Raw genomic sequence first — 26,477 nt, 5'->3', positions numbered from 1 at the left:
TTGTCAGGTCCCGTACACGTAAACAGCAACACATACATATCTAAATGATTATGCAGAGAGCCTGGTGCCATTCTTAAGCTGACTGGTTGGTGGGTATCTGCTGATTGATGCCATATGTTTGCACTATTTGTTTAACCAGAGAGAGAAAGAGATGGAAGTGGGGTGTGGAAGGAGAAAATAAAGTGTGTGGGAGAAGCTATCCTCTGGTTTTGACAAGGGCTTCTCTCAACACCCATGTGCAAGTCTGGGCTCAGGTCACTGGCCAAGGATAACATTTCATCAATCTTATCTCAATGACAGGAAAACATTATCAAACAAAAGGCTTTTTTTTCTTCTTCTAAGGCATCTTTATACTGCTGACTCGCCTAGATTCTACCCCGCTTAGCTGAAAGGTTGGGAAAGAGAAGCCTAGTGAGAAAGTGAAGACAGCAAAGTAGTAAAGGTTGAGTGTTATTGAGGAAAATGAGAAGGAAAACAGGAATACCCTATAGCTTCCGTATGTTGGACACATCACATTTCTATTCAACTATATCTGTGTGCTGAATCTCATTAAGGTTTGAGCCGAGAGGGGGGGAAGGATTAACAGTACTGGTCAATAAGAACTGTGGGAATCTTGTACTAACAAGTTGAAACGACCACAGTGTCACACATACATTCATACATACATACACACTAGGCACGGTGCACTGGAAACCTCTTCTGCGAGAGGCCAATCACACACACACATTATGTACATAAAGGGGACAAGAGCGTCAGGAGACAAACTCCATCACCACACATACACAGGCGAGCACCAAGAACCAAGCAGGCAAAAGCAAGCCAAAAGCAATTGAGAGCCTCCAATGGGAGCGAGGCATCCAGCATTCAGGGTGTGGGAGCTGACTGAAGATCAGGGCCAGAGTTATGTCAAGCATTGATGATGCGATGGTTCTAGCGTTTTGACGGACAACAGAGAGATGGGCTTTTTCATGGAGAAGTACGAAAAAATCAATGAAAAAGCCAGACAAGAATTGCAAGTCATAAAGAACATGCCAGAAATGATGCAGTTATTAAATTTTTAAAAGAAAAGTAATTATTATAGAACATGCAACAAAAAAGAACTCAAGCATAACTGAAACAAGAAAATAAATCATATCCTGCAATGGTCCATTGAGATTGATGATGCTTTGACAAAGACCACCACCAATAATAATGCACTTGCAGACGTTTTTAAATCTTTCTATTTTCTTGTGGATTGAAATTCTCTAGAAGCGGATAGTAGGGGTTTCATGACTACCGTATTTTAATTAAAAAATGTTGATGGGTTATGCACTTTTCAATTCATCCCGATGGGCAAGGCTGTATTAATAATGAGTGACTTGACATAGTGCACAGATACATTCCATAGAAGCACCCCAAGTTAGTACACTGCAGGTCTAGTAGTCATGAAAGCTCTAGTGTCCAAAAATTAAATCAAAGCGCAACACAGGATGTTTTTTAAAGGAGGACAAAGAAAGAAAATGAACGGCACACAAATGATTTTTAGGAAAGCTCTGAGTGAAGGACAGATTGAGGCAAGATATAGTAAAAGATAGACAGTCGAGAACAGAGAGAGAGAGAGAGACAGAGTGACAGAGAGAGTCAAGGGGCATGGACGTGTGTGTCCTAATGGCCAAGGTCTCCAGTCACGCAGTGTGACTTGACGTTATAAAAAAGTAACTTTTACTGTTACCGGAAGAAAAGAAAAAAGTTGAACTAACCCCACCCCCCCAAGTAACTATAAACTTAGGGGGGGGTTTGCACTTGAGTCACACAACCACACCTTGTCTGGATTTCAACTTACTTTCTGCCTCGTGTCGAGTTATAACTCCCTCCGTATTTCTTCCGATTAAGGATGAGAGCAGCAATTTCTGGCACGTAGCGAGCAAACATGGCCTACATGCATGGAACAGAAAAAAGAAAAAAAGCATGCAGAGAGGGTTCTACCGCACACAGAAAAAACAGCAGAACCATCTGGAATACTTACTTTCTCCCATTAACCGCACTATAGGAACCACCATATTTCTTGCGGTTTCCTATTAACTCTATGATTTCAGGGACGTAGCTGGCAAACATGGCCTAAGGAGAAGATAGGAGACAGAAGAAGAGACTAAAAACGAGACTACTACGCCGCAGAGTGGGTGGTGGGGACACTGCTGTCTCAATCCAGATTTCTGAGAAAAAAAGATTATTTTGCTATGGAAATCAAGTTAAAAAATCTAATTGTCCTGAAATAATAATAAAAATAAAATAAATTAAATAGAGAGATCTCCATTACTTTAAAAAAATATATATATAAATTCTTGCTGGTGAAAAAAAATAGCCCCAGGTTTTATAGGTAAAGGTTTGGGAACAGGTTTTAGTCGGTGGGCAGGAATTTCGTCACAGCCGATTAATACTCAAGTCTGTGATAGCCTCTCTGGGTAGCTGATTTTTTTTTTAAAAGCTAAAAGGAGAATCAAAACCTATGTGCCATGTTTTGTCCAACAAACACAGATAAGTGGCAGGTTGATTTGAATAGGTCCACCTGATGGTCCACAGCTGCAAAACACATTAAGACTCATTTGTTGGGCTGTAAAATGAGCTGGATGCATTTTGCAAAGTCGCACAGCCTGTTGTAACTTTCGCACACGGGGGTTGTGTTTTAGGTTTTACCGACTAACAACGGGGTAGCCTACTTGCTGACACTACTCATCTAGGCTTACATCTACAAATGGGGAAACAAAGAGGTTGCCCTTGCCCTTGTAAACGCATACTTAAATCATGCTTTGGAAAGTGTACCTACAATATATACGTTAGCAGGAATAATGTGAAATGACGTGACTTTTAATACGGTCCCTGGCTTTTAAAACATCTCCAGCCTGAAGTCATTATTGAGCCACTGCTGCTGATAGGAAGCAGGCTGAGGTACTAGCCTAAAGACTTCCAGAGCTCTCAGCACCGAGGAAAAACACACAAGCTATCACCATGGCCACAACATGGTACACATCCACACACAGCTGCACTTCATCAGTGCAATCGTGATAGCTGTCCAAATACAGAATACAGTGACTGCGATTTGGCTAGATCATCCTTTTTTCTTTTTACTAAGAGAAAAATGGAGGAGGCAGGGCTTTCAGAATGTGTGTGTGTGTGTGTGTGTGTATACTGTATATATAAGTGCTCACAGGTGTGTGCAGCCATGCATGTTTATGTGTAAGTTCCTGTACTAGTAGTGGCAGCAGCTAGCAACAGGACGCTAGATCATAGCAAGGTGAGATGGAGGGAGGAGGGAGTGGGAGGCTGCTGTTGCTATGGTAACAGTCAGGCCGGCCTAAGCCTCATCTCCCTGCCCCTGTGTTTGTTGGAATTGTGGGAAGAGACACGGTAGGAGGGGGGGTTGTCCTGAAAACCGCAACTGCTTTTAAGAGAACAGTAACAGCATTATCAGATAAAAAGCTTACATACTCTAATCAAACCAGTAGGACACATGAGGGAGAGGGGACAAAGGCGCACATAGTAACTACAGTAGACAAGATACATGGAGGCTTAACAGAAGGATACAACTACACTATCACAGAGAAATAACATTCGCTGATACTGGCAACATTGTTCTAGCATTATAAAACAGTGCTAAGGAAAAATATACATAATAATCAAAGTATTTCAATTCATTAATCATTTATAATTGCACATATATTATTGTCAACCGTTTTTAGGCCGTCTATTGAGGGGGGACAGGCAGGATTTAGGACGGGGATAAGGGGTGGAGGGGAGAAATAAAAAAGCTTGATTTTACCAAACCGCCAAGGATGAAGAAGACCATAAACAGGCGTCCCAGTGTGGTTTTTGCATAGACATCCCCGTAGCCCACTGTCGACATAGTCACCATCAGTAAATAGACGCATTCCCAATAGGAAAGGTCCTGGGAATTCTGGAAGTTTTCCCAAGGATCTCCTGAGTTTTCCACCTGGAATGGAAATAGAAAAAAGGGAGGGATGAATGGATGGATGGACAATTAGACACATGACTCCAACCACTAATTTGTAAACAGGGCTTTGCAAAGAGCAACAACTTAATCAAGTTTTTTTTATTAAATCCAGCTTCAAGTGCTCAAGCGTTCGCCCTTGTTGAGTCATTCGCCATATTCTTTTATGTTGAGCTTAGGCTACCATCTAGTGGTTAGACAGTTTGATGCTGTGCTGTGTAGTTTGTGGAGCAGAGGTGGAAATACAAAGTAGCCTATCCTATATGTTCTTTTTATTAAAATGTATGAAGCCCTACACACTACAGTTATTGTGCTTATGCAAACTGCCGTAATTGGACAGTTTGAAAGGATGTGAGAGAGATGGCATACAATAAAGGCTTCCATGGCCAGACTGGAACTGGGTGGGGAATGTACAGTTGCATTGTTATATGTTCCTGACTCCTGTGTGTTTTCATATTACCTGTTGAATAATTATTTACATATAAATTCGCAGGATGATTTTACAGTCACAAATTAAAAGGGGCATTTCTAAATATCAAATTTAAAACATTTAAGTTGATCCTCTGTCTAACATGTAGACTAGGCAAGGCAATTTTATAGAACAATTCAGACACAAGGCCATTCAAAGTGCTTTACAGGGGCATGAAATACACCAAGATTAAAATGCATCAAGTATAGAATAGACATTAGAAAAGCGAATGAAAAATATGAAACAGGACTTTAACCAATTTCCGTGGGGCTCTAACCCACTGCATTTACCAAACAGGAAAATTACACTTACAAGTACACTTTTGCTTTCTATTAAAAAATTCCACAATGCAATGCTCCACATCCAGATTAGTCTTGAGCGACCCCACAGCTGTCGGTGATTACAGGAAATGATGATGGATAGTACGTGTCTTAAACTCCACTAAACTGCACACAATGGAGTAAACTATTGAGTGTCTATTATATAGGGAGAAGTGAAGAACTGAGTTCGGACACAGCCAATAGTTCCAATCAGTTTGTTACAATTCAATTTGGGAAAAAACAGAGGACCTGTATCGGATCAGTGCTAGGTATTGGAAGATACAATGAATTAAGATACTGGAATCTGTTTTTGAGAGAGGAAAAAGTTGGAGCAGTGCCTTCTTAATCAAGAGAATAAATGAAAAAAGTCCTTTCTTGCAATTGATTTCCTCGTGTTCTCTCATTTCAGGGAGGATAATAAATTAGGCTATTACGAGTTGTATTGGATCAGTTTGTTAGTCAGATATCTTCCTTACTTGCCCAATAATTACTACTAGACCCCACTGGGCCTTGACACCATGTCCACTTACCAAATGTATGAATCCAGCAGCGGTGAGCCATGTGCTTATGAAGATGGAACACAGGTTCACCAACTTGATGGAATTACTGGGGAGAATAAGAAGCATTGAAATCTCAAGAGACATTAGAACACAATGAAAAAAAAATATATATATACGTATATAAATGAGATTTGTGAGCTCATGAAAGTAACAACAGGGCCTATAGCTGGAGGTGCATCACAATTACAGCCAGGATAATTGAGGTGGGACTTGTGGGCCTATCAATAAACAGAAAATAGGGAGAATGTACCATATAAAGATTATTAAACGGAACATAAAATCCCAATTACGTATAGAATAGGACTAAAAGGCATTGTTAAAATGCCAAGGAGGTGTGTGATGATGGTTAAAGAGGGGCACTCACTGAACCTTTGCGGTACTCTTGGGTATATAAACTATAGGGCTTTGTACAGTAAAGTACCATAAGATGCTATTGTAGATAGAACATGTCTTGTGAATGAATGAGCTTGTCTAAAAGCTTTGTTCTCACCTTGTTTTTAAGATGTTCAAAAATTGTAAGATTTCCGAGAACTGGATTAATCTCAGTGCTCTCAGGAATCTTAACCCTGTTGGAGAAAGACAAAGAAACAGAAAGGTAGACATTAGCATAGAAGTGCATACAGAACAACTGGTGGTGTTCTTTAAATCGTTTTTTTAGTCTAAAATATCTTTATACAGAGAAGTATTACAGCACTATTGAATGTAGGCTAAATGTACAAGCAAATGGGTCACATTTTATAGTATGGTTCAAATGTTTTCAGCTTATGCATAAGACACCATACGATGCAAAATGTATCATGTGAGAGACACAGGAGGATGATACAAAAAAAAAACAGGCACTTTATTCGAGATGATGTGTTGGAATTATTTATGCATTCAAACAAGTTAGGAGGCACGTCATGTGACCTACTTTACACAAGCCACAGTCTGTATCCAAGAGCAGCCCGCACAGGGATTATAGAACAATGCGACACCTGCCTCATTGTCTCTTTACATAACACGCATGAGCCCAGGGAATGTGTGTGTGTGTGTGTGTGTGTGTGTGTGTGTGTGTGTGTGTGTGTGTGTGTGTGTGTGTGTGTGTGTGTGTGTGTGTGTGTGTGTGTGTGTGTGTGTGTGTGTGTGTGTGTGTGTGTGTGTGTGTTCGCATGTGTGACAGAAATTAAAATTAATTTCTATGGTGACGATGCCTGTGATCAGTTTACTACCTGGTAATACAAGATAGTGGCAATATGCTTGTGAGTGAACATGTTTCAAAAACCAACCTAGACCAAACCAATTATAATCAACAAAAAAAATGTCGACAGTGATTATTTAGGTCATTGCTATTACTATAACACATTGTGTGCACACCCTCAAGATGAAGTTCCCAACTTATTCCTACCCATTCAGAACGTGAGCTATATTATTTGAATTATTTATTTGTTGCATACAAGTTGCTGAGGAGGTTTTTATTTGTTTTAATGTCTTTTTGCTCATACGTTTTGTGCTATTTAATCATGTTTAATAAATTGACTCGTAAAAAAGGTTACGCACATTCATACATTGAAACTAGTACTGCCCTTACCCCAGACGGAGGTGAAGATTAAACAGGACCACATTGAATGATAAAATCCTGTCTGCCTTCCTTTATCCTCCCGTCCATGATGGGCCTGCCTCACCCTGTACCCCTTGTGGTAAAGTTCTCCGCCGGACTTCTTTCGCCTGCGCGTCACTTGGAGGGTGTCCAAATTAGCATCACTGTGTACACTGTGCCTGTACACAAGCAGTCTAGAAGAGAGCATGTTTTTTTTTTCAGGCTAAATCCTGTCCGAAAAGGAATTTGAAAATATTTTGGGCCTCGTGTTTCAAAAGCACCTCCGGAAAATGAAAAAAAAAATTATAATTCCTGGTAAAAGCGGAAAAAGGAAGCAAGCCTTTACTTTTTCTTTGAAAATGTAATCCTAATCAATAGCGCAACGCCAATGTTGATTTAAGAACAGGAATCAGGGTTAATACCCACTGCTACAATTGTACTGTTTGTCCAATCTGGTCAGTCGTGCCAACGGTCTGTGTCTCTGTGAGCAAAATGTCAGCTCTAATATAGGTGTTGCTTTTTATTTTTTTCATTTTCAGCCTTTAATCCTCACAACCCAAACAGATTTACCTTTCTCTTACCTCTTTTGGCACGTTACTATTAAAACCTAGTGACGCTTTGTCTCCATCAACACACAGCTGTGTTGAACCAATTTCTGAAACAGTCTGAAGCCTGCCGGGGATTAGCAGGGATGAAAAAAACAAATGAAAATATAACAGAGCAAAAATAATAATCTCCAAAAAAAAAAAAAACGAGTGTCCTCTGTTCAAAGGGACATTTTTTTTGTAACAAATCTACGACAATGAGCCAGCGGTTGCGGTTATTGTACAACTCAAGGTCGGGGTCATTTTAACTACAGTCATACGAGATTTTAAAAAGAGTCAGATTCATTAAAATGTCATTCTAACATGACGTCTAACTGTTTAAGAGCAGTTATACCTTGATGATGTAATCATGTTTGTTATTATTTATGTCCGAAATTGTGCAGCTCGTCTCACTCTTCTACATGTTTACAGGCTTTCTGATCCATTTTGGAGTTTGACCATTTGGAACAAGTATAAACACTTGTCATATTCCAATGTCATCCAAAGCCATTTTTATTAAACATGCCCAATTATCTAGGTCATGCTCTGTTTGCCTGCACGATATCAGTAAAATGACTCCACTGCTATGTCGAGTAAGCCCATTGAATTGTATAGTTACAGACACGCATGGTGGAAGAAAGTGATATTGCTATGTGAGGGATCCAAATACCTATTTCATTGCCGGCTAAAACAAACCGATTATGGTACTACTTTGATGCAGATGTGTGTGTCAGTGTGTAAAGTCAAATTGAGAAATGTTGTCCAGGTATTATTTCATTGAAGCAAATGTATAGAGAATATATGATTGGAGAAATGGACAATTTGAATAATATTAATGCTAGGGAGTGCAGTGTATTGTTTAAATGTGTACCTTTTTCCAAAGTACAGGCTAGTTCTATGTCATTTTACGAAGGGGGCAGGTCATGCATGGTCATGGAAAATGTATGTTTGTCAGAGTCCTGTGGATATTTTGTGTGGAAAGCAGTAGTATGCATTGATTGGTGAATCCAAATTTAAAAATAAAACTTAAAGTGGCGGCAGTGGCGAAGTGGGTAGGGAGATCGCCTCTGGAGTGCAGGGTCGGAGGTTCGATCCCCCGTCTCCCTGCCACATGTCAAAGTGTCCCTGAGCAAGACACTGAACCCCAAATTGCTCCCGATGGTTCAGAGAGCGCCTTGCATGGCAGCTACTGCCATCGGTGTATGAGTGTGTGTATGAATGGGTGAATGTGGTAAGATATGTAAAGCGCTTTGGGGCTGAGAAAATTGGCTAGAAGGCGCTATATAAGTCAAGTCCATTTACCATTTAAAAAACTACTCTGCAAATCTGGCATTTGGAGAACAAATATTAGACAACCAAGAAACCTATTAATGCCATTATGAAGGCAGCTAGGGACAGCATTTTTCTCAATTAGTGTTAACATCTGTGTCTGTGTTGTTTGTGCATTTGTGTGTGTGTGTATGAGAGAGAGAGAGTGTGTGCCATGGATTCCACACTTTGTGGGCCAAAAATATCCCAAGTTATTTGAGGACTCGCTCCCAAATGGGGACAACAATCTGGCTCCCACCTCATTAAGGGTTTATTTACCTACAGAGAATGAATGAACCTTATGTCAATACAATGTCCGCACAAGTCTAGTAATACAAGTGTGTGTGTGTGCCATGTGTTGTAAAAAACTCTCAATGAATTCCTGCTCCCTCGCACACGTGTTTACGCATGAGGAAATCTCTTCCGCACACACGCTAAAGCCTTTTTCAAACACACACACACACACACACACACACACACACACACACACACACACACACACACACTCAAATTTCAGCCGGCCAGATGCTCATTCAAAAAGGTTTTTTTCTGGTGTGTGCCCACTCTTACTTCATTGAGGGATTTGCAAGCCAGTTCACGGCCTCTCTGTCACATGTTCTGGTACAATATCCTACTAGGACCTTTTATCAATCAGCGGTCTGAAATGTTTCATCTGGGATAATACTCGCAGTGAGCCCAGCTAGGATTAGATTATACGATGCTACGCAGCTCGCTCACACAAACACACACACACACACACACACACACACACACACACACACACACACACACACACACACACAGCACACTGGTTCTTACTGGACATATATGCTGGATAGACAGCACATGCATATTAATGTATAGACTTAACACTTATATAGCACTTTTTTTGCTAGACTGTATTTAGAACTCAATTCACTGCCTGTCCAATATTGCAAACATGACATGATGCAATAACACGTGAGGTTCCCCGGATACAGCAAAGAGGCTTAAACTTCTCACAAATGAGTTTCCCAGCCTATCAATTTACATGGAAGCTCCCTGCTTGCCAGCGACGGAAGGGCCAAGTAAGGCAGATGCACAAGCCCATGTCAGGTACCGTAAGCCTCTTTCAGGAGGGGAAACACAAGAGATCAACAAACAGTATGCTGAAGCACCACTAGGAGGCAGTATCAGGTTAGAGTCAAAGCCATGCCTGTAGGCTGCTACAGTACTATAGATTCTCAAAGCAAGTGTGGCTCGACATCGACAAACAATCAGACTGCTACCATCCAATCAGAAAAATATACACACTAGTCGAATACAACACTTTCAATTGAAAAATGATAATTTAATAAATCAACTGTTAATTTTTTTTTTTCAGAAATCAGAAATTCCCAAAAATAATCCTAACCCAACATTGCAGTTCCCGGTGGTTATTAATTATTAAGGAGGAAAGTGTGAAGTTAATCTGCAGGGTGTGAGAGATGCGGCCCAGTAGCCACAGGAGGAGCTACTACTAGCATCTTTCAAACGGCCAAATGCTAAATCCACACTGCGATAGGACTCTCGGGAGCAATGCCTCTGTTCAAGTAGTTAAAGGAGATTAATTCCTTTTCTACCAGGGAAGAACTCTGCGTGCCCTCTTGCATTAGCCGCACATCGTTCTCCTCCTCTTAATCAATGTCCAATTTTGCAGAGGCAGAGAGAGAACATTACTTGAAATGCATACGGCATAGCATATGTACTTCCTCCTCTATAGTGCAGTGTGGGTGAGCACACTACTACCACACAGCACAGGGCAGAACCCCTATTAGTGGGCTTCTTTTATATAAAAGTACACCTCCACTGGATCTCCAACAGCCTTCTCATGCAGGACCACACACACCTGAACCAGTGGAAACCAGAGCTAACTGTAATTAAGATGTATTACGCCGACTGTGGTGTGCATTCTCCCCAGCAGTGAATGGAAAGAAAAGAAGAACTAATCCATTGGGAATTGGGAGCATCCTTAACAACCACCCCTGGTTTCCTCTAATAAAGCCTGTTAAGGGTCAAAATAGACTGTTAACTAAATGAGAGCACCTTTTATAGATTAGCCTATTGACTATTAGGAAAACCATTAAGGCCCTGCTTCCTTGTGGAAGTGTATAAAGATATCTTTGTGGGAGAGTCGTAATTTATTTATCAGTGAATGTCAAAGGTTACCATCTGAAAGCAGATCAGGAATAAGGTACTTAAAGTGTCTTTTTCTGAGACTTTTATATTGATTAATTGTGCTTCCCCCCGCCCCCGTATATTCTAGTTACCATATTAGTTTTTGTTTATTCTATCTAGTAGAACCTTGGAAAAAGCGGTATATTGTCTTTTACGACACCAGCACCCAAATGGATGCCGGTGGAGCGTGTGTTTGTTTAGGAAGAGAGTGAAAGAGACACTGCAGATGCATCGCGATACGGTTATATTTATATGTGACTATTTAAGATTAATAATGGTAATAGGAAGCAAAATAAACTTTGATTTAGTACCATTTGGGAAACACAGGCTGTTCCGGTCTGCCTGCTGTACGTTTTTTTAAGTTCCCGGGAAATCGGACCCGAGGCATTAATAATGATAAAAATAGTGATGTTTCGGCTGATAAGTCTTGTTCGCTGTTACCGGTCATTTATGATCATCAGAGCAAAAATGAGACAGACAGTCTCATAAACATTTTAGAGTTCCTCGTAATACAGGATATTAGCGGCTAACGATGATTCCTGTCCTAACTCCTCAGAGCCTGATATATTAACTGACACTTTCAGCGCCCCATTAGTATTCTGGAAGCTATCAGCAGCCTGTTAGGGTACACCATATCCTACCGCTGATCTACACACGGTTACTTTTATAACTGAGGCTTTGCGGCACTTTATGTAGCCTTTAACACATCGACAAGCACACTACCGGGTGAAACATAGACCCTCTGGAGTTGTGTTACTACATATGATGTCCTGTGGTTATTTACGTCACAACACATGCAAAAATAAACATGCTCTAATGTTTTGAAGGAGATGCCACCTGATATGTCACCCTTTGCGAAATGAGCCCTAAGGATTGTTTCCTTTTTTTCGAAATGAGCCCTAAGGATTGTTTCCTTTTTTTCGAAATAATAATAATAAAAAAAAAATGCATATGAATAGCTCTAGAATCTAGGGCAGCTGTCAAATAAGCGCACTGCAGCTGCATTGTATGTAAAAAAAAAAGGCGTCTTTGCTTGGAATATCATCAAAGGGTTCATTCATCACAGAATGTCAAGCAGCAGTCGGACCACCTTTTCACACTCTTTCATCATCCTCATTGAAGTCCCTAACACCAACTGGTTTCTAGGGATGAGATGAGGACACATTACATCATGAATTCCCCAAGGACCCGCTTACTTGACACGGCCGTATCAAATTGATTAAAACAGCTAAAAATACCGTATCTGCTCATAGGTAAAATGTTGACAGTTGTTATATTGCCTCACAGATAGATGACTCCAGAGGGCATGTAACAAAAACAATAACAAGGCAGACTCGTCCTTAGCCCTGAATATATGTGATTATTTTCATTATTAATAATCCAAATCAACAGAGTGCTATATATATCGTAATTGTAATCTAAAAAGATGTAAGGTGACCAGGGGGCTTGTTCAAAACCTGGATGATCATTTGATTGCTCTGGTTTCTTTTAGCCTTTAGCAGCCAGACTTCAGTTCACAGCAGACTTTTTGTCTTGTCATAGCAGGAAAAGGACAGGGGTTACTAAAGGCTTCATTTATTTTCAAGTGTCTAAGTGTAATTCAAGACAGTGTGACGGTGAACTGGCACGTCCAATACCAGGAACCTGAATTTCAAGCAGCTAAACGGAATTGAGCAATCATTGATTTATTTTTAATTTTTTTTACATCTGTGCTTTTTCTAATGTGACATTACTACCGACAAGAGTGATTGGCCAAAAATAGTATCTTCCTGTGAATGCATCTTAATATTATGAAACATGTCTTTTTGAATGAAAGGTAGATCACAATGTAACTGATTAGCTAGAAAAGAGGTGTTCATATTTCTGTTCATTACCAAGTATTTTGAATAATATTATATATAATAAAAAAAAAATTCTGCTTTGAGAACCTCAACTTCTTCGAGCATTCTTATACTATTACTATACTCATATACTTCTATAATAGCCTCATTCTCACATAGTCTTGATGGTCCAATTTAAAGCCCATGTAAAAACTGTATTCAGGCGAGATTCTGAAATTAAGTCAAATTTGAGTAGCAGTACAACTGAAAAAAAAACTACAAAGAAACTCTTTTTACTGCAGTGTGTTACAGTCCAAAATAGTCTGAATGCTCTGAGAAAAGTAGGTCGTCACGTAATGCAGGTTGGGGTGTTTTCCAGGCTGCTCATGCAAGCGTTTGTGTGTTTAATGTGTGTATGGGCGGATAACGCACTTTAATTGTTGTGTGCGTGTGTGTGAGAGAGAGAGTGAATGAGCCGATCAGATGGCGGACCGCAGTGAGGTATTCCAGGTGCAACGCTTCAACACAGCAATTACCAATGAGTCTGACGCACAAGCACACACAAAATACATATACACACTCTCTCTTTCACACACACACACACACACACACACACACACACACACACACACACACACACACACACACACACACACACACACACACACACACACACACACAATCACACAATCACAATCACAGCCTGATCCTGAGTCACTTGCAGTCCCATTAGCCCATCCACTCTGGGGTGTCTGTGTGCACTGAAACATCAGAGGAACCCAGTCCTGTCACTTTGGATGATGGGGCAAAGTTGACTGCAGCCCCAGAGCAAGTTGACGGCCTCGCAGACACACTCCCAGTTAATGGCGGGACAGAAGGGGGAATAGGAGGCAGAGGGAGAGGGAGAGAGGGGGAGTGATAAAAGGAGGGTGATGTGTGAAGATGAGGAAGCAAAAAAAGAAAGAAATGGAAAAATAGTGGGGGTAGGAATTGACGAGGTGGGAAAAAATGGTGCGATAAATATGATTGCCAGACTGAATAATATCCAAGCCAAAACTAGCCAAATATGGGCTGTGTTTTAGAGAGTGCATATGGACATGCTATGTATGTATAAATATGTACGTGTGATTATGTATAGTTATGTTCACAGGAAGTATTTGAAAGAGGAAGGGGTGGAGAGTTGTGGCGTTTTTTCTTATCAGTATGTGTAAACTTTGTGTGTGTTTTTTATGTGTACAAATGGTTATACGGATAAAAACTTAAATGACAAAAAAAATTGCGAAAGAAAGCAAGACAACAAGGAATGGCTATGCACTGAGGATGAAAGGATGGATTTTAAATGGAGAGTGTCAAAGCGAGATGGAAGAAAAAAGACAACAGAAGATATACACAGACTTACCCAGCCAGCTTCTGTTCAGGTAGACAGAGACAAACACGGGAGGAACAGTGAAGAAGTCGACCACGGAGTTGACTTCCAGCCAGAACCACAGCTTATCATTGGCCGCTATAAACTGTGGAAACAAAGATGGCATCCATAATGACAATTGCATTTTAACTGTTATACCAAACACTTTATACCCTAGCACACCATTCAGACTGTATGCTGTGTCTTCTTTTGGCATCGCGGACATACTGTATAGGATGACAATAGCTTCACCCCACTTGCTGAGTCATGCAAACGGTTGGTGGGGTGGGATGGTGGTGGGGTAAGCAGCTTATGAGTTTATGTATTCATTCATTGGGGATGTCAGGCTTGCGTTTTGCACCACTGGAATGCTGCTCTGGCATGACAGCCATGCTAGCCACATTAATACAACATTGTCAGTTTAATCTAAAAGCATGCTGTTCGTAGTTGACTTAAATGGGGTCTGTGTTTGTGTTAGCACTGTTGGTGTTCCTGTAAAATTGTTGTGCTTTTACATATTAATTCATTTAAAATATATATTTATATATATATACGTATTTTGGCATGTGGTGAACTAATAAGTATAAAAATATTATTAAGTAACTTTTATAGGATGCTGAAGATTTACATGTGTGGAGAATGGTTGCCTGCACAGCTGCTGTTAGTATGTGCCAGTGTGTTTTAAATAACATGTGTGCGAATGTATGTTAGAGAATATGCATGTATGAGTGAGTGAATGCTTGGGTGCATGTCTGAGCAATGAGCATGCATGCACATGTGGCCACTTACCCGCAGGCCAAAGTAAAGAAGAAAGAAGACGTTGAAGGCCATATCGATCTGTAACGTGAAATCGTGGTAGAAGTTCTGACAGGATTCTATAGGACTAGAGGAGAGAGAGAGAGAGAAAAAAAGAGAGAAAGAAAGACATTATTACATTGTTAAAACACACATGAAGAGATACAGTAGAGAAGGAAAGTCTATGTCTTTACTGTCATGAACACAAGGGTGGCAAACATCGCCATATTTCCGTGGTAGAGATAGTCATATCATTATCAATAAAGTCATGTGGATAATTAACTTGTCTAGACCCATTTTAAATAACACTGTTTAATATATTCCATAGACCTTGAATATTGAATATTATTTCAATTTGTCACAATGTACTTAGCCTAATATATGCAAAAAAAGTCCAACAAATGTATGCTGAATCTGATGAACATTATTCCTCTATTACATATTACACCAGACAGCATTCATGCGACACAAAAACTTCAGTATCTAATTTTGTCAGTTTTTAATCCGATTATTTGGAGTAATTAACGCATGCATTTGAATTTCATAAAAAACTTATTTTGACAATATGACCTTCTCAATTCCACCAAGAGAGGATGACTTGTTATTATCACTAACTCCTACAGTGCTACCTACGGTGACAGCAGTCAGCTTGCCATATTAACTGACCAGTTCTTTCCAGTAAATATATTACTGTTATTGACAAACTGCAAATTTAAAAAAAAAACACTAACAAAGTCATATTAATAGTACTTATTATATGCCAATTTTGTGATTTGCAATTGAGTCACTGTCAGCCTTTAATTCCTCCTCTGAGCCCTTGGGGTTCACAGACCAAGATAAAAGACCTCGCTGGAGAGTCAACCACATGTAGATAAAACAGCTGTAAATAAACAGAAATGACTAGTTACGAGCAAATGCTTTGATGTGACAGTAGTACACTAAGCAGCATGCATAAATTATTCAGTGTCCGTCAAGCACAAATATCCCCACAGATCTTTCCTCATAGGACAGAAAAACTCCACATAGAGAAAATACATGCGTTGCTCTCTCCATTTAACAGAGCGCAGTAGGAGGCTGGGTGTTGCTTAGAAAAAAATATGACAGATGATAAAGAATGAGTCGTGATCAGCCTGCTCTGTCATATAATCCATCTTCATGTTTACCTTGTGATGACTAACCATTAGCCCGTGGCTGCCCTCAACAAAAGCAATAATAGGCTTTTGGCCCATCCCATTCTTCACATGGGCATGGGCCTATACATATACAGAATAGCTTTTTGCATCTGAGTAATGAAGATATCTCACCGTGGGAAAAACATGAATATGCATGAACTGCCTTATGGTTGCTATAGGCAACCACTGGGAAAGGCATAGACCGGCAAGAGAGCACACACAAGGCCGTTACATAAGCACACAGTCCCATACCATCAAATTAAACATGCAAGTATACGTTTATGTGCATGGAGTCCATGGGGGCACAGTGTGGGATCCAGTCATTACTGCTTAATCACAACCCCCCAGAGAGTCGTCAGTGAAGATGTTATATCCCATGATGATCCACTATAATGGATGATTGAGTATAGGCATGCCAGAGAAGACATATTGCTCCAAGAGGACGATCCTATTTCCAATTCATGAGTGTGTGTGGTCTGTCTGGAAAATATCCTAAGGACTGCTGTGATCTTTAAGGGAATGTGAAACCCTGTCTGCCTGGTTTATAAAAAAAATCGTATTTGGTTAAAAGGCATATTTATCATGCAAGGCCATCAGACTTCATAGAGTGGCTAATTAACTTCCGGCCCCCTCAAATAAATGAACATTGATCTGGCCTAAATACTAAATTATTTACTCACCATCGGCATTTGGATGCGATTCTCGAGGCATCGAGGGTGTTAAAACAAACCTGTCATGAATCATACATACAGCCCCTAAGCGTAAGCAATTTGCCTGCATTGATTCAATGTAATTTTCTATCAATATAGTGTGCAGGGTGAGACTGGCCTCACATCCACCCATCCTTAGCTACGCTTAAAGACGTTTGTGCAAGAGATTGGCACATATATGCACTTTAATGCAAATATACCTACAAGCACATATGAGCACATATACACACAGATGGTGCACACTGAAGACACCATTTGGAGTGGTCACTGTAGCATTTCCCCTAAGGCCAAGCTCTGGCCTAATTCTGAATAACTGCTCATCTACACTCACATGACCTAAAGCATTCTCAATAACACAAAGACAGCATGGCGGCGCACAGCAGGAAATGTGCGGTACATTGGATTTGCCTTGAATCTGCATTATAAAGGCAACACAATGGCTGCTCTCCAAGAGCTTTAATTTAGTAATTTATTAGAGTCATTGTTAGTTGGTAAAGCTTATCATTAGCTAAAGTAGTGGGAAGACACATCAGGCAGACCTATAGTTTCTCTCTTGAGCTCAAGGACAGAAAATTAAGAGTTCACCAATACAGCGTGGGAGAGGTGCACACAGTATTTTATTGAGGAGCTTCTGAATTAATTTCAAATCACGTCAAAGTTGACTGAAGAATTCACTGCACTGTTAATAGGGTTAGAGACCCATGTTTAACTGTAACATCTGTCAAGATAAACACTGCTTATGTAAACACAACTTTGCATAGAGAGGAGCAATTCAATTGAGAAAAAAAACAAAGTGAATAGATGGAATAAGATCTAGGAGTAGATGGGTGATTCACCACCAATACAGAGTTAGCTTTTCTCTGCTAACATCAAAACACCTTGTCTAAATAATGCATTCCTTTAATCAAATCTAAAGATAAACTAATCAATCAGTTTATATGACAATGGAAAAAAAATGACTCATGTGAAAATTGTCCCCCATAGTGACAAACAGACACTGTACTATCATTCAAAGCTCTCACTTCAACCGAGCATTGTTTTGGTTGTATGGCCTGTCACTTTATAGTTGTGGGTCATTCTCACTGCTGCTCAGATCAACCTGGTTTCCACCCACGTCAGGCGACTGTTTTCAGTTTTCCGTGCCCGCTGAATGTGTGAATAAGCAACAGTTTTTCTACTGTACCTCAATGGTGAAGGTGACAACATTGTATGTCATGGTGTTATTTACAGCTTGATGTGTTGCCCCCAAGTGGACAAAAAAATGAAGACAGGTTCGAATTTCAGAGTTTTGCAGAATAACATTCCGGAGATTGTGTCCAATCTGTGACCACAGAGTTCACTCATCACCTCACTGCTATAGCCTGATCATACTGATTCTATATCTATATATATAGAATATAACCATACATACATATACACTCATAAGCTTGTCAAAGGTGCTGTCATTTACTGGGCTATTGGAATTTCTTTCGACTGCAAAGCTGTTTCTGTTATTTTGTCCCACTATCGGTGTATTTATGCTTCCCAAAGAGCGTAGGCTACGTCAAGACAAAACTGTGTTTTCAAAGTCACTTCACACTCCACAATCACAAAGGATTCCTGGCCATGTGCTACCGGTGTCCGGCAGAAAATAGATCAGCCCACTGCAGTTCTTATTACTGCTAAAGCCCTGGCACAGCCTGGGGTTACACTGGAGGGGGAGAGAGAGGGAGAGAGAGGGAAAGAGACAGATAGAGAGAGAGATAGAGAGAGATAGAAAGGTAGTGACAGTAAGTGGGAGAGGAAGAGGGGAAGAGGGGAAGATGTGAAATTGACGAAAAGGGATAGAGGCGGACCAAGCTCCCAGAGGGACTGACGACCCTTTGTGAGGCATTTCCATGTGGCCTAAAACTAGAATTGTGTACTATAATTACAAACTGGACACTTATACTGTAGTACACAGTGCCCAGTTTTAGTTCACATGTAAATTGCCTGGAGATTTATGGGCCTCCCTGATAAAACTCTTTATTCTTCTCATGTTTGACCACACTGGTCCCTCTATAACCTCATCCTTCCTATTAGCAAACCTAGAACTAACATACACACATGTAAACAGACACACTCATGCATGCCGACACACACACGAGAACAGTGGTTGCCCGAGGAAAAGGCCGCGGAGAATGTTAGTCTATTTCAGGACATCAAATGTTTCCCCGCGTTAACCTCCTCCGACCAGGAACTGTGCCTCCGGAAAACGCAACCAGAGAGGTAAAACTAATTTGTTCACAAGGGCAGAGAGGAGTATGGTTGGTGATGATGAATTTCTAAAAATAAAATCCTTAACACCTTCAGTCAGTCGGTAGGAGCCCGGGCCCTCCCGTTAGCCCGCGTATGACCTTGGCTAGCTGCAGGAGGAACAACAAGGTTGCCCCCTGAGAAAACAATAACAACAACACACACACTGCCGCCGACTTGACTAACGCTCATCCCGACGGCACACGATATCTGAGTCATTCTTCATATCTCACAATGTCTTACTGCTCTAGTAAGCTCATAGACATCTTGATATGTAGCTACATATTCATAGTCTCATCGGTTAGTATTCGAGCTGCCCTATACAATCAATACACACAACCCGACCGGATATTATGAATGCATGTTTAGAGTGTGTGACTTGAATAACTGAATGTCTGGCATTGTGCGCAGTATTTCCCCTGAGGGGAAGTGCACGTGTGTGTAGAGGACATAGCAGGGAGGGGTCTGTGAAGCTGAAAGAAGGCCAGGTTAGTACTTAAATGATTGATTTAGGTCAAGGCACCATTACTAAAATAAGACTTTCTTTAGCACCTACAAGGACAATGGACAAATGAAACCTCCCCAGGGAAGTTCAAAACAGATACTTCAATTTGATTTTTCAACTGAATTGAAATGACTTGCATCCCGCTTCAAGCATTTCCTACACAAAGACATTATCTATACTAAAATCAAAAGGAAGAGCGTACTTTGTGACTGGAAATAGCACAATGCTAAAAGAAACCTCAACTTCATGCAGCATGCTAAAAAGAAAAGTCAATTAATCAATGCTTGAAAGATAAGGACAGTAATGTACAAAAAAAGTACATCTTTGCAGAATTCGTTATTCAGAAGCCAGTGTTAGAGAACAATATACGTACACACAGCACTCGACTTTTCAGCATAAACCAATTAAGAGATAAAAAGCTTCTTGTATAAAATAACCTTCAATCAGAACAGAAATATATTTTCAACTTAATCAAGTAATTATAACAACCTTCTCATAATCTTGCCATAAAAAAACAAAATATTAACCTAAGGACTACAACATTTTTGCATCATTTCAAATTATACATTTGTTCGACGGAAAAAATCTTACTTTAACTCTAGTTCTTATCTAAATATAATAATTGGATTTTCAATCTGGTTTTTGAGTTCATCCCAGTAAATTATTAGAAACTGAACATGGATGATAGGAAACTAATTAGTTTAGTACTTGACGGTGTTTTTCCAACAAACATGTTTGGTGTGGTAAACTAACTCTGGTGCATTTCGTCTTTATGGGTCCGTTTGTTTTGACTGGAGTGAAAGCTATTATTTCATTGGCTTTATAAGTTTATTGTGGTTAATTTATGGTGCAAACTTGCGAATAATAGTATAAGTTGTATACAGTTAATTTTGAAAGCCTATGAATCAAAAGTGGTATACATTCACTCAGGAAGCATTTGTAACAGTCTTCATAAAATGATGAACAATGAGTAGAGACTGCGAGGGATAAGATGAATTGACATTGTGGGTTGACATTTTAAAAAAACACACAAAAACACTTAATACGTTTACATTTCTTCCGGGCTTTATTAAGTTAACTGAATGTTTTGAGATTGGCCCATGCTGTGTTCATGCTGTTTTTTTTTCTAAAAATAGCCCTTCCGCTCGGCAGTAAAGGGATACCGGGGAAATAAAACAGCAAATGGCCTTTAAATTGCCATGGTGACTGTGATAAACAAAGAGGTTGGACCATTTGATGTGTACTGATAACAGAACGGGGGAAAAAACAGTAAATGGCTGAGCGGCTTGGCTAATCTCCCCGGTAATTTATTTCATTACACTTCAATCAGTGTTTCATGCACTGTACAGTATCTGCCTTTACCAGATGGAGAGACGCAGCCATGCAGGGTAATTTCACTCTCATTTGAAAATTACTTTAGGGCTTGTAACATGTGAAACCATCACGCTAACGTATAACTTCCCCACATGTGAGCTAAGCAGGACTCAAAAGTATAAAAAAAAAGCAATTAAGAAGCTTAATTTATCGTCGTCTACAGGGAGAGGCGCCATAATCATGAAACAGTGTTGTGATGTCCCATAACACTTACCAAAAGCTAATTTTTTCTATGAGTATGATGTTGCCTTTTTATTTCTGTTTTCAAAGCAATTGTTGATAATAACACCCCACCTAGAATGATAACATCTCTCTAAAAGTGTGGGGGAAAGGATTAAAATGGAGGGATTTAAGAAAATTGCTGCATATTTGATTTCTAAATGAGTAATTTCTTACTGCCAGAGTTTGTGGATTCTAATCCGGAGCTATTTGTGAACTACGAATCAACTCATGATCCAAGGTCTTCTCTGGTCAACTGGGATACTTGGGATAGGCCTACTACTCCATCCTACCTAAACAGCCACTTTCAACACCCTTAAAAAGAAGGAGAGGTCTTTATATAGGCTACCCTTCATCGCCACAAAGTCTGCCCGGCTTCTTGTCTAAAGCCCTCAGCCATATTTCTCACCTTACCCCATTAATAAGTCATTAGGCACTGTCTCTTTTTTCAGTGTGGCTGACATTGATCGCAACACAAATGATAGACTTACAGGCGCGGGCCGCTGCCTTCAATGAGGCCCCTTTAGATAGAAGACAAAATTGTGTAATCGTGTGGCCAATCACGTGGTGTGCCGTTTCTGCAGGTTAAACGTGACTGTGCAAGTGTGCGTGCATGTGACAGTCCGTATGTGTGACTGTGACAGGAGAGGGATCGAGAGAGGAGAGGAAAAAAATAGAAACAGAGAAGTGGAGCAGTAACAAGGGCATCCCTTAAAGAGCGGCCTGCAGAGACTCTGTCCTATATTCCTCTCTCTGTGTGTTGCTGCATGGGAGAACGGAGGAAGAAAAAAAGAAGGGATGAGGGATGAGCCAAGGTATTAAAGCGCATTCAAATGTGGGTTGGAGAGGACGCAGTATATCCTTCCATTGAAAATATCACAGAAATAGCATCAGTTTTGGCAAATGTAGCCCGCTGCAGAGAAGTAGAGAAAAAGGCAGGGTCTTATCATACGTTGTTATGTGTTGCCCAAAACTGTGGTGTACAGCCATAAAAACAGATGGACTAACTCTCAGTCAAGCTATATTCATTCCCGTTCATTCTTCACAACAACACAGATGCCAAGTCAATGACTAGTGATCTCTGTGCTCAACTGGGAGGGCATCCAATTAAGAGTTCCCTCCTTTCAAACTCTACCTCACTGCTGCCTTGAGGCTTTGCTGTGTTCTTCAGGGGATATTTACCTTTAGGATATTGGCAAACAGAGTTCCTGTTAGGGAAGCCCCAACTGTCGAAAAGCTAGAAACAAATCAGCTCCTGGGAGACTTGTGCGTACCCACTGGGAAGGTGCCTGTTTTGTGTTTGTGTCTGTGTCTGTGTGTGTGTGTGTGTGTGTGTGTGTGTGTGTGTGTGTGTGTGTTTACAACAATTGTACCCACCATTGTGTGTATGTCTATGTCTCAAGGGGCTAACTTGCTCCACTGAAAGTAAACATAAAATCCCACCGTGCAGCTGCAGTTTCCCCCACAACTCTTCCCGCCGCTACCACGGGGGACTCAAACATAATCCTTCCCCCATAACTGTCGCCCTTTTCACAGACGATTTCCGAATTAGGTTCACTTGATTCCGATGGCCAAAATGGCAGCCAAGCAAACCACTGAGCTCGAGTTGTTCTTGAGTCTGTACAATAAGAAACCTTAATATTTGGTGGGGTAATTACTAGCATTTAAAGGTTGACCTATAAATCTGCGCTCATTGATTTTCTTCAGTCACTAACTTTTAGTGGCAAGTAAGCTAGTTTGAGAGAAGGTCATCTGCATATTATGGCATTTGAATATGGCGGAATGAATGTGAGCCAGATCCTTTATGTGTGTGGTGTATATGCCCCCTCCTACATCACTAATTACACCCCCCCCCCCCCACCCACACACACACACACAAAAGGTGAAATCCCATGTGTGTGCTCACAAATGCAAACACATAAAGTAAAACTTCTTCGAGATTCTGCATTGTAGCATTGTTGTTTGGCTATAGCACCGTTTTCCTTTTGACAGTGAGTGTAGATGTGACATGTCATTCTCACATGGATAACTGGGAACAATTTGTCCTTGCTGGCCCATATCACACATCAGAAATTATTTTTGAGGATGGCAACTTCAGACATCTTTGGCCATTATACACTATACTTCAAACAGATTGCAGCATAGATAAAAAAAAATTGTTCTTTCTCCATGGACAATTGAGACAGATTCAGTGTCAGGTTGTCACCGTGACATGTAACAATGGGTGTGGAGAAGATAAGAGGGTACAGCTGTTGGAAGTGTGAGTACGATTGTGACACATGCTAGCCCCTGTTTAGGGTGTCAGAGCACCCCCAGAGTAGGCTGAAGTAGGCCTGCTCTGGGTAAATCGGTGCCCCCCCCCCCCCTGAGAGGATGTGCACACACTCAAGTGACAAGCTCTAGCTAATCATGATGATGAGGGAAGAGAGAGCTAGGGCCTTAGCTTAATGGGAGCACAGAGAGATCAGGGCAATACCTCAGGGAAGCCAGCGACTAGCATAAAAATACACTCAAAAGTGCACTGCAACAGACAATGAGGAAATATGAGAGAAACTACAGCTCTGCAGCAAAACCAAAGAGGACTCTAAAGCTATAGTGCGTAACTTAGGTTTACCCCATGAGGAATTCTGACAAATTACAACAACACTGTCGGTGCATCTACATGATGTGAACCTTCAGATTGAACCCAGATTGTATTCCTTTTGCTGTAGGTCCAGTTTTTTTCTTAGCAGTAGGGGTGCGACGCCAGTTTGTAAACGCTGCCATACTAAAAATTACAAAGAGAGTTTTGTGGAGCTGATAAGCTTAACCCCCTTTATAGAAGAACAAATATTCAATTATATGAAAAAGTTACACAATAGCTTGAACTATTTTCCTCTCTATTTTTTGCCCCCGCAAACCCTGCTACTTTCAAAATGTTTCTTTTTTTTCATCCAGTGGATAGCTCATTAATGTCAGAATGCCTATCTGACAAGGAAGCATGTGTCAGGTAAGCCCATTGATCACGTCAAAGTCATTCCAGATGCCATCGTTAAGCCATCTCTTACAGATGAATTATAACTTTCCCCATAGAGGAAGTAAACAATGCAAAGTGTCATGTAAAGTATGTATGTATAATTACATGGATATGGGGTACAATGTTCCCATGCCTCCACATTAGGTAACTAGGGATTTTGTCATCACTGACAGAAAAAAACAAAGAAGGAATGGAGGTTTAATTTAACCAGTCCTGTGAGGCTGCTACTTTAACAAGATTTAATGAATTGATTATGAATCCTTCACATGGCTAATGATTTATTGAGAGAGGAAGAAAGGAAGATCTATATAATAGAGATTAAGAGGAGGAAGGTAAGGTTTTTCTCCTAAAGCAAAATTGGGTGACTTATTCCATTCCAGGAAGGATTTTACAATACTGCTAAGATAAGTGGGAATTTACATTTGTGTTGACATCCCTATCCATGTTTTAGAATCTCTAGGTGTTTTTTTAGCTATTTTCAAATTTCACAAATATTGTATGAAAGTGAAAACAAACTGCGGGAAGCTAGTCATAACTTTAACCTTCTACTAGGAACTTTTAAATGTTAATGAAACAGTCTAATTTGTCCTCTGATGATCATAAATGGGCTAAAACACCAAAACGAGGCAATCAGCGAAAACAACTCTTTTTAATATAATTATTACTAATGTCTTTGCTCGGGTCTGATCTCCCGTGAAATGAGACAAAACAATTTACGGCAGGTAGTCAAGAGCATCCTGTTTCACAAACGGTACTTAATAAAAGTTTACTTTGCTTCACTATTGTCATATTAATATTAAATAGTCACATACATATTCATCACATCATCGCAACACATCTGCAGTCTCTCGTTCACTCACTTCCTAAACAAATGCATGCGCCGCCAGCACGCGCTTGGGCGCTGGTGCCGTAAAAACAATACTGCCTTTGTCCATAGGTAGCACTAGAATCAACAAAAACAGAAAGGTCCTCGTAGCTACTTTAAATGTAACATGCTGCAACAGTATCATGGTCAATATGTTAGGGTCCCGACTCCCTTTGCAAATCAATACATAATCACAGTCTTTACGGTGCATATTTAAGGCTTTGTTTCAGAAAAGTAATGGTGCATGACGTGCTGTGACTGTGCAGAGCATGGCAACATGTCCTTGGTTGTTTTATTGCCAGAGGCACATGCATAAACTTCTACATAATTGGAATCACTAAATCCCCTCTTTTGCTTAGTTTATAAACCATGAACTCTGTGACACAGTAGTCTGCAAATAGATGGGCCCATCTACTGCAGAACGCTTCTTCTATCGGGTCAGGATGTGCAGAATTGGTCACAAACGCACAGTATATAATAGCAACTTCAGTTATCCTTGGAAAAATGACTTTTGTGTTGTGCTGTTTCTTCAAAAATATTTTTGCCCAAAGAGAAAAGGTTATCCTGACAGAAAGGGATGGTGACTTTAACTTTTTTTTTTAAATGGCAAAAAGAGAAAGGTAGTGCCACAAATATGCATATCATATTACATGTAAATAGACTTGAATGTTACTGCTGTTCAAATGAACCCATTCCCATGCATCACCAGCAATCAAATCCCTTTAACTAGTTCCCTTTGGGTCTAGATTGTGGTGTGAAAGTAGCTGCAGTGGTTATCAGAGAGATGTCAGGCCCGCAATCGGTCTTTGGGTGGGTGCCAGCCAGGGACACACATAAAACTGACTATACACACACACACACACCCTCACTTACTCACACACAAAACAAGCTCTCCTACACATACTTTACAGTATCTGCCTGTCGCTGTTACCATGGAAACTGAAAGACTTCCCATTGAAAAATCTTCAGATGCAGATGTCTGTGTCTGTGTGTGTGTGTGTGTGTGTGTGTGTGTGTGTGTGTGTGTGTGTGTGTGTGTGTGTGTGTGTGTGTGTGTGTGTGTGTGTGTGTGTGTGTGTGTGTGCACGTGTGCGCATCACTGCTTGTGTGGGGGTGTGAATATGTGCCTTTTCATTTCAGAGATTGCACAGTGTGGAGAGGCGTAAGAACGCACATGTCAGCCTGTCATTCAGATAGAGTACATAGGCCACTGTAGTAATTGCATGCAATGTATACACATGCACAGTTAATTGGATGTAGTAAAGCTGCCTGAGCATGTGTGGAATTTCAAGCTATATCAGAAGTTATGTCATAAAACTGGTAC

The 26,477-nt window shown here is 40.4% G+C and overlaps 1 protein-coding gene across 1 annotated transcript in view; it reads right to left on the bottom strand.

Moving 5' to 3' along the window:
- The window catches only part of LOC307257150 (calcium-activated potassium channel subunit alpha-1a), a gene marked incomplete at both ends in the record, with an annotated part of 133,070 nt that overhangs the window by 47,103 nt on the left and 59,490 nt on the right, over positions 1 to 26,477 (bottom strand). The window contains 6 exons of the mRNA XM_080036293.1: positions 2,006 to 2,097; positions 3,797 to 3,967; positions 5,305 to 5,380; positions 5,825 to 5,900; positions 14,218 to 14,329; positions 15,013 to 15,106. Coding sequence (XP_079892419.1) covers positions 2,006 to 2,097; positions 3,797 to 3,967; positions 5,305 to 5,380; positions 5,825 to 5,900; positions 14,218 to 14,329; positions 15,013 to 15,106 — 621 coding nt within the window. The remainder of the gene's footprint in view (positions 1 to 2,005; positions 2,098 to 3,796; positions 3,968 to 5,304; positions 5,381 to 5,824; positions 5,901 to 14,217; positions 14,330 to 15,012; positions 15,107 to 26,477) is intronic.

Source organism: Ammodytes marinus (genome assembly GCF_949987685.1).
Source record: "Ammodytes marinus genome assembly, chromosome: 11".
NCBI classification, from domain to species: domain Eukaryota; kingdom Metazoa; phylum Chordata; class Actinopteri; order Uranoscopiformes; family Ammodytidae; genus Ammodytes; species Ammodytes marinus.
Note: the sequence above shows the minus strand (reverse complement) of the source record. Positions and strands in the feature narration are given on the sequence as shown.